This window comes from Uloborus diversus, chromosome 2 (assembly GCF_026930045.1).
Source record: "Uloborus diversus isolate 005 chromosome 2, Udiv.v.3.1, whole genome shotgun sequence".
NCBI classification, from domain to species: domain Eukaryota; kingdom Metazoa; phylum Arthropoda; class Arachnida; order Araneae; family Uloboridae; genus Uloborus; species Uloborus diversus.
In genome coordinates, this window is record NC_072732.1 from 98,227,991 (window position 1) to 98,243,410 (window position 15,420).

Consider the following 15,420-nt stretch of genomic DNA (forward strand, 5'->3'; position numbering starts at 1 on the left):
AGGAACTTCTGCTTGTGAACTGGCTGTTTTTCATTGCATAAACTCTGGGCACATATCAATCAACATTCCTTCATCAAGAGTAAATGATAACATTTGTGGTAAGATCCTACATTTTTTTCCTTTCTGTTTGGAATCATTAAAGCTCAAAACTTAAAAGCAACATATGCTAATTTCAAGCGTGGAAAAGCTTCCTAAAAAACAAATTTTAGTTCTCGACCTAGCTGTACTAATTTGTTTTTTTAATCCCAGAACTTGTTTATTGCAGATTGTTGTGATGGCAGTGATGAATATAATAGCACTGCTGATTGTGTGAATACTTGTTTGTAAGTATTTTTCATTGAAATCAATTTAAGAAAAGCGATACATAAAGTTTCGATTATCAGCTCGCGGTTTATCCGTGATGTTTCACGCTTTCAAAAGACTTTTTTTTTCCACTGATGATCAATTCAATGTAGATAAGTGCCCCCAATTCAACTTTGCAAGTTAAAAATGTATTTCTAGACATTCCTAATTCTTTCTTCCCCCTCATTTTGGATGATATCAAGCCTTCATAGATCACCAAAACAATCTTGTTTTTATATCTACACTGCCTTAGAACAACATTACACACATGGTTTTTAGATCTACACCTCTAGTTGAAGAAGGCAATGCGAAGTGTCATTTCATTGTAAATGCACAATACATTGTTGTGAAATCTGGATGTAGGGATACAAAGGCTTATTTGTGATTTTCCAAATGATATATCTGCAGCAGAGGGCTTCAAAAAGGCAGAATAATATTTCAACAATCCAATTCCAATAACATTCAAGGATCCAAAGATCATTTCATTTTTGCAAAAAAAACTCGAATTTCTGTCCATATTTTAAAATTATTACTGTTGATTATTATTATTTAGAGAACTTGGCCGACAAGCAAGAGAAGAGGAGCAGAAGCTGCAAGAGTTGTATGAACAAGGCTTTGCTTTGAGGCAGCAGTATGCAGTTCAAGGTAAACAAATAGAAGAAAACAATAAAGTAAGTTGATATTTTCAGTGTCTTTTTTTTTTTTTTTTTTTTTTACATCAAAAATTTTGATTTTTTATGTTTATTTCTTTTTTAATTATATTCCAATATAATATTCTTACAAAAAAAAAAGGAAAAAAATATATATTTTTTTATGCTGAGTTCTTGTTTATAGATTGAGACCATTTGTATTTTATTTGTTAAAACTAAATTTTCATGATATTTTATTCTGATGTTTTAAGATTTATACCAGATTCTTACTTTTGCACATTTAATTTTTTTTCTAGACACTAAGCAAGTGTTGTTTTTTTAGTGGTTCTGATGTAAATTTCTTTCAGCCTAAATCATATGTGTATTTTTCTTGCAAATCATAGTTGCATATTTGCTATCAAAATTCTTTATGTGTTATAGCAATAAAAGTTTGAAATTGTATGGAAATTTGTTGGTCATAGTATGTGTGTGTACAGTGTTTTATCAATTTTTAGGATTTCATGAAACATAATTCATTTCTCTGGGGGGGGGGGGGGCGGAATTGTTTTTGCTTTTGAACAGGGTCATTCCATAGTGACTAATGTAACATTCACAGCTGATTTTCTAACTCTTTTTACATAAAACCGCGAGTAAAAGAATTTTTTTTTTCGTTTAATATGCAGATTTAAAAAGTACAAGGTGCCTATTTTTCGTTTGTTCCTAGAATTTGAAGTAGAATAATCGTTGATAGATATTTTTTCATTAAAAAAGGCATTGTGATTAACGTAACATTTTTGCAACCCTGAGAAGCAATGCTCATGTTACAAGGCAAATTTTTCTGAAAGTTATACAGGCATTTAAAATCGGCTGATATATCTATACTTGGCAACAGTTTTTTTTTTTTTCAAATCTAGTTTCGTTTTGGCCACTATTGGCAAAATTTAGAGTTGACCATTGAATCACATTAAAATGTCCAATATTGGGAAAATTAATCTGTGTAAATGTTTTTTTGCTCAGGTTCGCAACAAACTTGGGGGAAAAAATATTTAAAGTGTTTCTTTGTTTAATTCAATGCACTACTATCATTAAGTTGACGTAAAAGAAAGTCATGTGATGCACACATCAACTCGTTTATTTGAGTTTTCTGTTAGAATGTTTTGTACGGTTGAAACTTTTAGACATAGTCATACAATTATGTATCTTTTGTTAAATGACTTTTCAGAAAAAACATATTGTATATTTACATTTTTTCTTCTAGGTGCAGTTAGAAAATTTGAAAAAAGTAGAAATTGAAGAAGAGAAAAATAAAGCCGAAAAGGAAGGTATAAAATTGCAGATAATCTTTTAACTTTTGTTCTTTTCCCTATGCACTGCATGATTAAATAACATATCATGCGATGAAGAAACTATGTTGAAATGGAAGTTTTTGTGACAATGCTTATGTACTAGTTACTGATATTATTGCATTTAAAAATTTGCACTAATTTATGTTTGAGAATGCATGTCTAGCTTTCAAAAAGATTCAATGGGAATGGCTAAACCTATGTCTGTTGTCTCATGTTGGCATGATTTTTGCTCAAGCATCGACTTGATAGAGGAGCAATTACCCCTTCCTTTAGGTATTCCAGACAAGCAATTTTTCAACTTCAAATGCACAATTTCAGACAAATTTCTGCGATGTTAGAGTAGGAGTTCCCTACCTGATGGTCACGACCCACGATGAAGTGAACAACAAATGGGGTTGTGAAGCCTTTCATATGCGGTTGCAACATTATTCTAATTTTAAAATGTATAATATTGCAGTTCTAAAACTATTACATAAGAAACAAACACCATTTTTATTTTTATTAGTTACAAGTTATATTGCGGATAGTAGTATATTGGTGAAGTATTGCTTTTTTAAAAATTAAACTGTCATTGTCATAGTTCATCAAAGGTAATTGCATTTTTTATGAGTCAATTTTTGTCAGTTATAAAAGAATTTATTTTTTAATGAAAATGCCTCCTAAATCAGAAAATCAGCATTTAAGTGCAAAGAATTTTGAACTTATATTCGCAAATATATAAATATTTCTTTCGAAAATATTAATTTTATTCGCATGTTTTTGGCTCATAACACGCATAATTTTTCATCAAACCTAAAACCAAGATTTAAGAAATCTCGACAGCATAAAAGAAAATCATTGTACTAAAATTTGAATTGAAAATTTGATGAAATATGAACATTTAAAGAAATTAATTTTTCACTGTGCATATGTTTTAGATAGCAATTTATAGATTCCAAAATTTCTAAGCCAAATAAATATGGCAACTTTTTAAAAAGTTCCAGTTGAATATCATAAAACTTGAAAGCATAGACTAATAATAAGAGTAGACCGAGCTTTCCCAGACTTGCTGATGAAAAAATTGGTTCATGGATACATCATGTGACTGGTGGGAGGCTTGGCGAAAACTTTGGCAGCATGGTTGCTAGATGTCAGGATTATCTATAGCTTGGTACTCGACATGTATTTTAAGACGTAATGTGTTTTTATTATAATTCTTTTTTTTCCAGGTGCAGAGATTGAACGGTTTTTCTTTTAGTTATGCATTATTTTGACATTAGTAATTAGTTTTTGATCACAGTTTTCAGTAACTTTTATTTCATTCGGAACTGCCACATCAGCTTTGGCGTAAACGTTTTGCGTTAACGCAAAAATGTACTAATCCGTATCTTAAATTGAAATTGTAGGTAAAAATCTTACCATTTGCCGATTCTTTTTGGACTCTTGCATCTTTAATTGCTTAGAGAGGTATTGAAATTGAATAAAGAAAATGCACAATACTATCTAAACGAAAAACTCACTATATTAACAAAATATTTACAACTTAAAATAACAAATTTACAAATCGGACTCTATAAAAGATCATTCTTCTGTGTTCCATCAATTCTATTTATTTTATTTCTCCCGGACTGTGATCGTCTGCTACGATCAACGCCCGCTGTTGCTAGGATATCCACCAGTCACATGGTTTGGTTTATGAGCAGCAAAAGGGTTGCCATAGCTCGGTCTATTCTTATTATTAGTCTATGCTTGAAAAGATACTGGTGACTTAATAAGCTGAATTTCAATTATTCTCGGACAGGCAACGAATCGTAAGGGATCATTTGCAAATTATCAACATTTGCCTGCAATCACTCAGTGTGATTCATAATAAAAATATATAAACTTATGTTCTTGTTTTTAATTTTTTCTTGAAGTATCTTTGAAAGTTGTTCATGTATTTTTCAATTATACTTGAAAGCAAATTCATTCAAATGCTGCTTCTTTTGCTTTTTCTGTTTTTCAACTATTCATGAGTTCTTACTTTATTTTCTTCAACTTTATAGCTATTAAAAATGAAGCTGAAGATAAAGAAAAGGCTGCCTTATCTGCTTATAACTCTGCAAAAGAAGGTATGACTTATTATGTGTTTAATTCTTTAAATTAATTATGAAATTTTTACACTGTGAAAGTACCTGATTTAATGTAACAGAGTTTTCTTTTCTTTTGTGTATTCTTATTTTCCCCATTTTTGATACTTATGTATTAAGAACAAAGGAAGAAACAAGAAGAATTAGAAATGATTCAGCACCAAGAAATGGAACGAAAACTGGCAGAAACTGCTTTTCATGAACTAGATCTCAACCAAGATGGCTTGTAAGTTAACTTTAGTTGTAAGGCAATTCCTTTCTTTGTTTATTTTTGCTTTGTGACTTTTTTATCTGCTTTTGTTTTGCCTTGTTAGAGATATTTATATATATTTAGAGGTTGGTAGTGAAGTAAATTTTAATTCTAAAAAATTAAAATGAAATCAAGTATCATTTTGAAAATTTGCTAGTTGTATGCTTAATGACAGTGTGTTTATGTGAGGCAAATTTCTATGAAACTCAAAGTTAAGTATTCTTTTTCAAGTGCTTCAAAATTGTTAAAAGTTATGTTGAAAATTGGGGCCTCTATGGCTCTTCGCTTTGAATATTGGAGGTCATGGGTTCAATATCCACCGGCGCCCGCCCTAAGTGCTATATTCTCTTTGTGCTGTAAATATTTCTTGTATTATCTCATATGTTAACAAAGTTCCAATCATCACGGCAAAGGCATCCCATTTCTTCATGATGGTTAATCACTATGACACGAGAACAACTACAACATTTGTGTTGAAAATTAAATTGAAGTACAAGCTTTAATTTAAAAAAATAAAATTGATAGAAAAAATTGGAACGCTTGTGTTTTTAACTTCAAAATGGTACTTACAAGAAAGGAAGTTATGTACTGTCCTTATCAGATGTGTTTTTTTTAATTAGAGTGATTGAAAGTTTTACAAAAACGTTTTTTTCATCAGTTTGACAATTTTCATGTGCTCTTAGTTGGCATTATTTAAGCATTTTCTTATGCAATAGGTATACTTCATAGAGAAACTAACGAACGACCTGAATCCAAGCTTATCTCAAGTTGTAAAATTATTGATTTATGCTGCTATCATAACACAGCCAATTATGTGATCAGCTTTGTTGTTAAATGATTAAATTGGTTCTGAATGCATTTTTTCGTCAAACTTCATGTGTAAGGCTTGAGCTATTTATAAATTCTGTGAGTATTAATGTGTTTTTGTGCATTTACAAATGCATTCTGACATGGCGAATAATGGACAGTAACTGCAAATCTTTCAATTTTCTGTGTTTTCTTCACTTTTTGTACTTAAGCTTTATTGTACAAACTGGCTTATTTTGGTTTTCGCTAAAAATAAAAGCGCGAAAAAAAAGTCTTGACTCCCAACATTTTCCTACTGTTAATATTTGAATCCAAAACACCTTTCTTCAAATATTTCGCAAACTCATTTCTGCAGTTACTGCCACTTACCTGCCTACCACAGTAATACAATCTATACTTACTGCCAAAGGGGAAAAAATGTTAATTTCCAGAAGCCAATACAAAATAGCAGCATAGGAGCTCCAAAAAGTACCTGTTTCTCAATCTCTTATTTTAAGAGAGATAGACTAAGCTGTCCTCCTAACCCCATATTTTGTATATTCGACATTTTGTCCAGATCATACTGCGAGCCCCATTGAAGTTCTGTGAATTTACATTGAAAAATAAGTTCTGTCTCACTTTTCTCATACCAGGTCCCTTTTGCTACTTTATCCCTCTTTTCCCCTATGTGGAGGCCATGGAGCCTCAAAATTTCATTGCAACTGGCTCCAAACCGAAAAATCCACCACTGATGGAGAAACTGCAGTTTGTTGCTGAGATAAGAGTGAACAATGTATTTACTAAAACATGCTTAACGTTTGGAAACTAGTATACATTCTGCAGGTTCAAGTGACTAATTTTTTTAATGTTTCAGATTGTCCTATGATGAGCTTCAAAAATTTCCTAAATTTGATAGCAATCATGATGGTATTGTTTCCGAAGATGAAGCTAAGGTTTGTGTGTTTTGTATATTTTATGTCATTGCTTATTTAAAGGTATTGCAAAAATGCATGCCCTCTCTTTCAAAGATAAGGCAAGTAAGTTTTTACAAGTTAAAATGTCTTTGAAGTGTTCATGTAAAATCATTAGTATAATCCTTCACAAATAATATTTTGTTACTTAGCACAGCCGTACATTTAAGTATTCCTTTGGTAAAAGAGCGTCAAGTGGTTGATATCAATCCCTGTGACTTAAAAAATATAATTAGGGGTCCTTCCAATTAGGAGGTCGATTAGGGGTGGATGAATGAATACTAATACTACTCGATCATTAATTCATAAAGCAACACAGTACATGCACTTTTTAGTTCGAATACATTTTTGAGTTCACGAGAATTAAATTTTTAGTTATTTAACTGTTATTAAGCTTTGGATAAAATTAATATTCTAAAATATCCAAGAATTTGAAAAGCGATATTTATATTTTAAATTAAATTCCTAAGCTTTTATATTGTTAAATCTGGCTTTAACCATCAGTCATGTTGATTCCACTTGAATTAAGTAGAGAAATGAATTGAATGTAGCCAAAGATCCAAGACAATTTAAGATTGAAACCAACAAATTTTGAATCCAAATATAGCAAACATCATGAAGCCACCTCTTTTTCATTGACTAATGTAAAAATATACTTTTTCAAGATTAAACTATGTTACTCCAAGTGATTTGTCTCCCCCCCCCCTCCTTTTTCCTAATGTGTTTTAGAGAGAGTTGATAAAAGAATTAGCAAACTGCTGAGAGTGAAGTTACAATAAGGGGAGAAGTAGCTGTAACTATTATTCTAGAGGAAAAGAAACTTTTTCAGATGAAGAAGATGACTAAATTTTTCCAGTACATTCTTGTTGCAAAGCCTCAAAAATAAAAATCTGAGATGCTTCGTTAAATCACAAATGGATGTCATTAGCAAAAATTTTTATGCAATAGATCAGTGCTTCTCAAACTTTTTTACTATACAGCCACACTTGATTTTCGGCTTGATTCTTGCGGCACACTGAACCAAATTTCTTATGTGACTATAAAAAAATGTTTTCATTATTCACTAATCGGAGCAAAGAAGGAAAAAACCTGCAATTCCATATGGATTTAACGTTTAATCTTTTAACTATTTCAGTTTCTTTAGAAATTGAATTGAAGTTCATCACGAATTTTAGTGATTATTATGACCAGTAAGTTAAAAAAATTTCACTTAACATGACTGTGAAAGTTATGCCTGTCTTGAGGGATAGTGGCGCTTTTCATTTAGCTCTATGATGAGGAGCTACAGGGAGTTTTTTAATCAAGGATTTAGTCACAATATTTTGTTGCTCTTGAAAAGTGTCAATGCTAAGAATAATGGTAACAGTAACAGCTCATGAACAATGTGATCAGAAATTTTTAGACATACTCTTTTTACTAACAGCCAATATCCATTAAAAGGCGCTAAACCCTAGTTTTAAAGAGCGGTCGCTCCTAAGATCAATAAATTTTTCTTCTGAGGAAAGTTCCTTGCTGATGTGTCAATGGATCATAAACCCAGTCATATTGTTCTGTGCCAGTCAACTTGAAGTAGTGCTTTTGTCCTGAATCATGGCCAAATGTTCAACCACCATTTTAAGCTTTTCTTTCTAGGTGTATATATAGTTAGGGCAAACCTAACCTGGCAGCATTGCAATGCTGCAATTCGAATCTGTGTAGCCTTCACAATGCTGCCAGGCTAGGTTTGCCCCAAATATAGTTAGCCTGTTTAGAAAAGTCCAGTGAGCCAGGATCGAATTCCTCCCTCCACTGCTAAATTTTTGGTTTAAATCTGTTTTATTGTGCATGCATATGACATGGTTCGTACGGGTCATGGAAATCCTGGAAAGTCATGGGAAAAAAAATAAACAAATTCCAGACCTGGAAAAGTCATGGAAAATTAATATTTTCATTATAAGTCATGGAAATTTGATTTAAGTCATGGAAAAATGTCTTGGGCAGTAATAAAGAGCAGTAGAGAATTAAAATTTTGAGTGATTCAACCGTATTGCATATAAAAGCTATTATTATTCGAAAATTGAACGATCTCGGAAACGAATTTGAGTTTAGGAGTCTTATTGCATCCGCTTCTGTAACACTCGCCCACCTTTTTTTGTCTGTGATTTTACTGCTGAAACATCCCTAATTTTAAATTCACCATTATTTTTAGAACTTATATGTTATATTCTGTAGTAGTGGGCTTAACATGTTCTTAATTTCACCACGCCCACTCAAAAAGTGTAATTTAATAGCATCCAAGTTTAGTTCAACCACTTGTAATTGTCAGTTTATTTTAATTTGTTGAAAGCTTTAGAAAATGAAGACTTTAGTCAGGCAATAGAACATACAAATAGGGGAATTCTAATAGTCAAACAGTAGTGCCCAACGCGTAGCTTGCAAAATTGATCCATGTGGCCAGCTGCAATATCTGGTTTAGAAAAATGAATTTACTCATAAACATGTCTTAACTTCAATGAATGAAAAATGGCAGCATTTTTTTTTTTTTTTTTGAAGTAAATTTACAATTGGAAACTTAGCAATAACTCATTTCACTTTTGTCCCATTCATTACTATTTTGCCCTATTAATAAAAAAATTATTAGACATTAAACATCAATGTATTGCATTCACTATATTTTTACTTAACTGAAGTTTATATGATAAAGACAAATAAGAATAGTTTATTAGTTTCTGCAGTGTGCACTGATATTTTTTTAGTCAGGTAAGTGCTTTGATGAGGTATTGACATTCATGTAAAAGTTTTGCTAATGCCCACTTCCGAAAATTGGCAGGTTTGACATTAAATAGTACCATTCTCTTCGTTGAACAAGGTCATGAAAATTTTTATGAAGTCATGAGAAAGTCTTGGAAAAGTCATGGAATTTTTTCATCTGAATTGAGTATGAACCCTGATATGAACATGATACTCATCACGTCCATGAATCTTCGATTCAGTTCGTTAACATTCTAAAGCATATTAGCCGCATACGCCTGTTTTCCCAGAAAATATTTGTCTTGTAATATAATGGTATGTTTCGTTTCCTCGTAAAACATCAGAAGATTGTACCTCGTCTCCCAGCTCAAGTTTTTGGCTGGACCTTGCTTTTCAAAAACAGCAAACCACTGTGTGAAAAAACAGGGAGTGATCTGCCCCGAAGTCTTCCGAAAGTACAATGAAAATATGAGAATTAAGTGGTTTCAACTGCATAAAGTTCTCGTTTTTTACTACCTCAACCATGGCTAACTTCAGCTCATATGTCTTATTGTTTGCCAGGAGAGTTTTATGATGGAGGAAACCGATCATGATGGAGGAAACCAATTGGAACACCTGGATTTTGATTTTTCGCATTCAACACGAACCCTTCGATGTTTCCCATTTTTGCAACTGCTCTATCACTGCATGTGCATCTGTAATACTGGATCCTGTTGCTTTTTATTAATTTAGCTGTAACGCAGAATATTTCATCTCCCCTTGCATGCTGAGAAAGTTCTTAGAAGAAAATAAAATGATCTTGAATGCCATCTTCGTCAACAAAAGTAGTGCACCTTTATCTGTTGTTCATCAACTGGAAATATTAAAAAAATTTGAACTGTTTGTAGTTTATCAACCATTGTTTTTAATAGCCCCTGTCATGTCATTAATTAGTCGCCTGATAACATCATCTGGAATTGGCACTTGGACCATTTCATGCTTTGCCTCAAACCTATTGTTCCCTGTACGATTTCTTTACATGTTGGTAAAATAAATGTTGACACCATTGGTATTAATTTAATGAAACTATCAACAATGGATGAAACTAGGAACATTATATGTGTTTTCTTGCGCAGGTAAAGTAGGTGTTCTTCCTTGTTCTACAACTCCGAAAATACCGTGACACGCTAAAGACCTTGTCACAGCATACCAGTGTGCCGAGGCACACCGGTTGAGAAGCACTGCAACAGATGACATTAAAGATTTTTTTAATGAAATAACCTGTAGTTACTACAGGTTATCACATAATTCTTTAAATGACTCAGAGTTAAAATTGTTGTGAATGTGTATGCATACAGACATAACAAATTAGCCGAGATAAGCAAGGCATCTACAAATACAAAAGTGACGACCAGCAACAGGCTCTGGGCCCAGCTAGACTGGTCCTATTCAATTTACAATCCCCAGTGAAGATCAATGGCCCTCTTAAAACTGTCTGCTCCCTTGCTCATTACCACCTCTTCCGGTAAGCTGTTCCAAGGTTCCACTACCCTGCTAAAATAATAATTTTTCCTAATATCCATGTTAGCATGAGATTTAAATAGCTTAAAACAATGACCCCTTGTCCTGTTTTCAGTGCTAAACTTTAGCCCCGTAACATCTTTCGTTTTAATAAATTTAAACAGCTGAATCATGTCCCCTCGGTCTCTTCTTTGCTCAAGACTGTACATTTTAAGTCTTCTGAGCTTGGAATCATAATCTAAGTCGGAAAGTCCACTTATTAGCTTTGTAGCCTTTGAACCCTTTCCAATACATTAATGTCTTTCTTAAGATAAGGAGACCAAAACTGAACAGCATACTCCAAATGGGGTCTTACCAAACTTCTATATAAGGGCAGAAGAACTTCTTTAGATTTGTTTGAAATAGATCTATTGATAAACCCAAGCATCTTATTGGCTTTGTTGCTAGCAATGTTGCACTTTTGGCTAAACTTAAAATCCTGACTTATTAAGACCCCCAGATCAGTAATTTTGTCTGCCTGACTAATGACTTAACCTTGCAAATAAGAACCTGTACACTTATTTCCATGCCCTAAATGTAGCACTTGACATTTCTCAACATTAACAGCCATACCCCATTTATCAGCCCACTCTGTAATATGGCTAGATCCTCTTGCAGCTGATTTGCTTGTTCTTCATTTTCTGTAGTCCCCATAACTTTGACATCATCAGCAAAACAGTTCATGTTCCCAGAAATATTTTTGTGAATATCGTTCATAAAGACAATGAACAAAACAGGTCCTAACACTGATCCTTGAGGAACCCCGCTTAAGACCTCACTCCAATTAGAATAATTTCCCCTTACAACTACTCTTTGTTTCCGTCCGGTCAGCCAGTTTTTTACCCAAATGAAAGTTTTCCCTCCTATTCCTATATCAGCTAATTTGCTAAGTAGAGCAACATGCGGTACCTTATCGAAAGCTTTTTGAAAATCAATGTAAACAACATCTACAGGCTTCTTACTGTCCAAAGCCATGGTAACTTTGTCATAGAAATGTAATAAATTAGTTGCATAAGATTTTTACCTTTCCTGAAACCATACTGAAAACTAGTCAATAGATTATTAGTCTCTAGAAAATTTACTATCTTAATTTTTATCAATGTTTCAAAAATTTTGCAAACCACCGAAGTTAGACTCACAGGTCTATAATTTCCTGCACTCCCTTTTGACCCTTTCTTGAAGAGTGGTGTAATGTTAGCCAGCTTCCAGTCTTCTGGCACTGTTCCCAAATTATAAGAAGCATTGAAAATGTTTACGATTACATCTGCTAATTCCTCTGCACATTCAACTAAAAATTTTGGATAAATATTATCTGGTCGCGGAGCCTTAGTCTCTTTAATTTTTTTCAAATGAAGTAAAACGTCATCCCTGGAAAATACAAAGTCCTCAAGCTGTACTATAGCTTGTGTCTTGTTGGTGTGAACTGTTGAGATATAGTTATCGTTAAAAACACTCGAAATTTTTTTTGTAATAAACAATATTAGACTAATAAATTGTAAAACATTTTTGATACACAATTTAAAACAATAGGGCGAAATAAATTTCATTAAAGCAATATTTTAGTTTAATGAGTATTGTAATTTTTAAATAAACATTAAGCAGACTATAGAAATGTATGTTTCTGTTTACTTTAAGCTTGTGTGTAATATTTTTATTTTTATTTTTGCAAAATTAGTTTTTCTTACACATGAAAGATTTTTTGCTCCTTGATGAATTTATTACAACTGGCTGGATGATCATGAAACCTATTTATTTATCAGAAAATGTAAGTAACTTGCCTAACTTCTTCCTTCTTATTGAAATTTTTACGATTTTTTTAAATTTAATTTTGTAATCAAGTACAATCAGACTTCCATATATCTAAGTAGAAAATTGCCGGGGAAAGATTTGATACATAGAAATTTCAACCTTTAGAAGTGATTATAGTTTATCATTAATTGCTCCTAAAACATAAAAGTTAGTTTTTCATGTATGAAACTCAATTTCTAATTTATTTGAGAATCAGATTAAAGGAAAGTTAATAATCAAAAAATGAATTCATATGAAACGTTTACTGAGCACTGTATGGTTTCTAAAACAACCTTCTGTATTGCAGTTTCATGTTCTTGAGGATAAGTTTCAATACAGTCGAACCTTGTTAACCAACGTTAATGATGGACCGAAAATTGGCGGAAGTTGAGGGTGGCGGTTCAACGAGTTAAACCCAATCCTGTACAAATACATGTGTTCATGAAAATGTATTTGAAAGCATGTATTTTCCTTTCCAAATGAACTTTGAAAAATAACCACAATTGGTTTTCCTGTAATGTGTCACTAGTGGAAGAATGCTATTTTAGATCACAGATGCCAGACACACCAGGCGCTTAAATTTTTGGGAGTGGGGAATTTTAAACTTGCCGAATAGAACTCCAAATTTTACCGAATGTGAAAAAAAGGGGGGAAAACGCATGTGCACTCATACCAACATCTAATGTGAAAATAAATTAGACATCATTTTTAGCTACTTCACCCTCTTCCTGAATCTGAAAAATTATTAGCAATAAATTGATGACTAGCAGATTGGTTTTTATTCTGAAATGGCCAAGTTAGAAAAAAAAATTTGTGTACATTTAAAATTGCTTTCGTCATTTTTGCAGTACGAAACAGAGGAACACGATGTGACAGAACATACGTTGTGGCTATGTAGACCAGCTTTTGTCATCTGCATGACACGTGACAGGTCACGTGGTTTTGTCATGAACGGTGCATTTTTTCGACGGAGGAATCTTGTCTTGAACAGTATTTAATTCTCACGCATCGGGATGTTTAATTTTCATTGCGCTATCTGATAATTTTAATTATAGTCTTACTATGTATTTATTACTCATGTAGCAAATCAGTAAATTAAATGTATTTTGCTACAAAAATAGTTGAATTAATTTAACATAGATCTTTTTTGCTAATAACTAACTTCATTTAGTCATTAAAGTTTTTTTTTTTAATATTTCAGTTCTGAAATATATTTAGTGTTCAATTCAAGGGGAACTTAAGACAAAAATCCTCCCCCATGCCGACAATTAAATTTATATTCCTTGATAAATACATTGTAACTGGTGTCCAATTTCTGAAGTTTGACAAGCATTCTAGATTTAATATTTCATGATGCCGTCAATTTAATTTACAGTTATGGCAATACTAATTAACAGACTACGTTGGAATTTCTTTATGTACTCTGCTCTTCGATTATTAGAAGACGCCTGGACCGATTAGGAAAATTCTTTTTTGTTTGAAACGGTATACTTCTCCCGGTCGTCTAATTGTCTTCAAGTCCAGGTATGTGGGATCCTGGAGAAATCGAGGGAACTCTACAAATTCTTACTTGGCTTTGTTGTTTGTAAATTCATAGCGTCTCACTTAGTTATACGATTTTTCTGTTTTTTTTTTTTTTTTTTTTTTTTTTTTTTTTTTTTTTGTTTAATGAATAGGAATGATCTAACTTAGGTCCCAAACCTTTGCTTAACCATATTTGCTCTGTAGAAAAAAGTTATGGGCAAAAAACAATAAACTTCATTTAATTTCAATATTAAAAGATTAAATATAAAGTCCAATATGGGGAAGAGGGTGCTTTGAGGCGTATTTTTCCTTTTTAGGAGGCTCTTGCTTTGAGGGAGTCCCCCCCCCCCTTCCAAATATTTCCTCTGTATTAACCATTAGTAGTAATATCGCAAATTTTAAATAAAGACTCCTCTGAAGCAAACACGAAATTCATTTAGTATCATTGCTCCAGGAGTACTATTTTGATCTTAATATATACAACATCACAGTAGATACTGTTTCTTGTGTGGTGTTGAGCTATAACGGGGCCAAGTAAAGAGAAATGTGACTTTTTTCACAAGTTACTTGACTCGTATTATTGTGAAATATGAAGGAGTTAGGAAAACCATTGACATTTAAATGGCTCTAACTAAATTAGCGCACAAATAAATCCTGGAGAGGAACAAAGATCAGTTTCTAGTGCCAATCGCATAAAATGTTATGCGCATTGAGATTTTTTCTTTTTTTAACCAACTCCAAAAAAGAATCTTTTTATGTCTGTCCCCTATCAACTCAAATATGCATAGACCAATTTGGAAAATTCTTTTTTTTTCTCGTTTTAAAAGGTATATACTTCCCAGGTGATCCCATGGTCATCAGGTCACATCTGAAAATGGGATCCTTGAAAAATCAAGAAAATGCTTCAAATTCTATTTTCAAAGTTAAAGCGATTTCTGTTGTTTTTTAGTGACTCGTGACTTTTTTTCGTAAAGCATATTTTGATGAAGTCATACTGATGATGAAGACGATTTTCTTTGTAAGTAATTGCGCATTTGAAAAAGCCTTTCTTCACAGTCTTCGGAAGTCTCCGAGACACAGTGCACTATTTCTTTCTCTATTTTGCTCATCTTGGCTGTTTTCAGACTCCTGTGCTCGACGCTTTCTCACTCGAGATGTACATTAGGAGTGTACCACATACTCTATCCTACGTACTTATTTTATATTTACACCACTAAAAAGTGAAAAATAAATTATTTTCAAATAAAAAAAGAACTGACTTCAAAACACAAAGAGGAACTAAAAAGTAAAAAATAAGTGATCACATTTATATATGAGTTTCTATCCAAACATATAAATCAAATTTATTTTACAATTCCAGTACAAAAATCAACTAAACACCCAGTTATAAAATAAATACTGATTTTA

At 32.5% G+C, this 15,420-nt stretch overlaps 1 protein-coding gene across 1 annotated transcript in view; it reads left to right on the top strand.

Moving 5' to 3' along the window:
• The window catches only part of LOC129216446 (glucosidase 2 subunit beta-like), an 88,415-nt gene that overhangs the window by 62,546 nt on the left and 10,449 nt on the right, over positions 1-15,420 (top strand). Inside the window, exons 2-9 of the mRNA XM_054850659.1 lie at positions 3-98; positions 266-323; positions 896-1,013; positions 2,230-2,293; positions 4,342-4,407; positions 4,546-4,651; positions 6,336-6,414; positions 12,377-12,466. Of these exons, the coding sequence (XP_054706634.1) occupies positions 3-98; positions 266-323; positions 896-1,013; positions 2,230-2,293; positions 4,342-4,407; positions 4,546-4,651; positions 6,336-6,414; positions 12,377-12,466 (677 nt within the window). The remainder of the gene's footprint in view (positions 1-2; positions 99-265; positions 324-895; positions 1,014-2,229; positions 2,294-4,341; positions 4,408-4,545; positions 4,652-6,335; positions 6,415-12,376; positions 12,467-15,420) is intronic.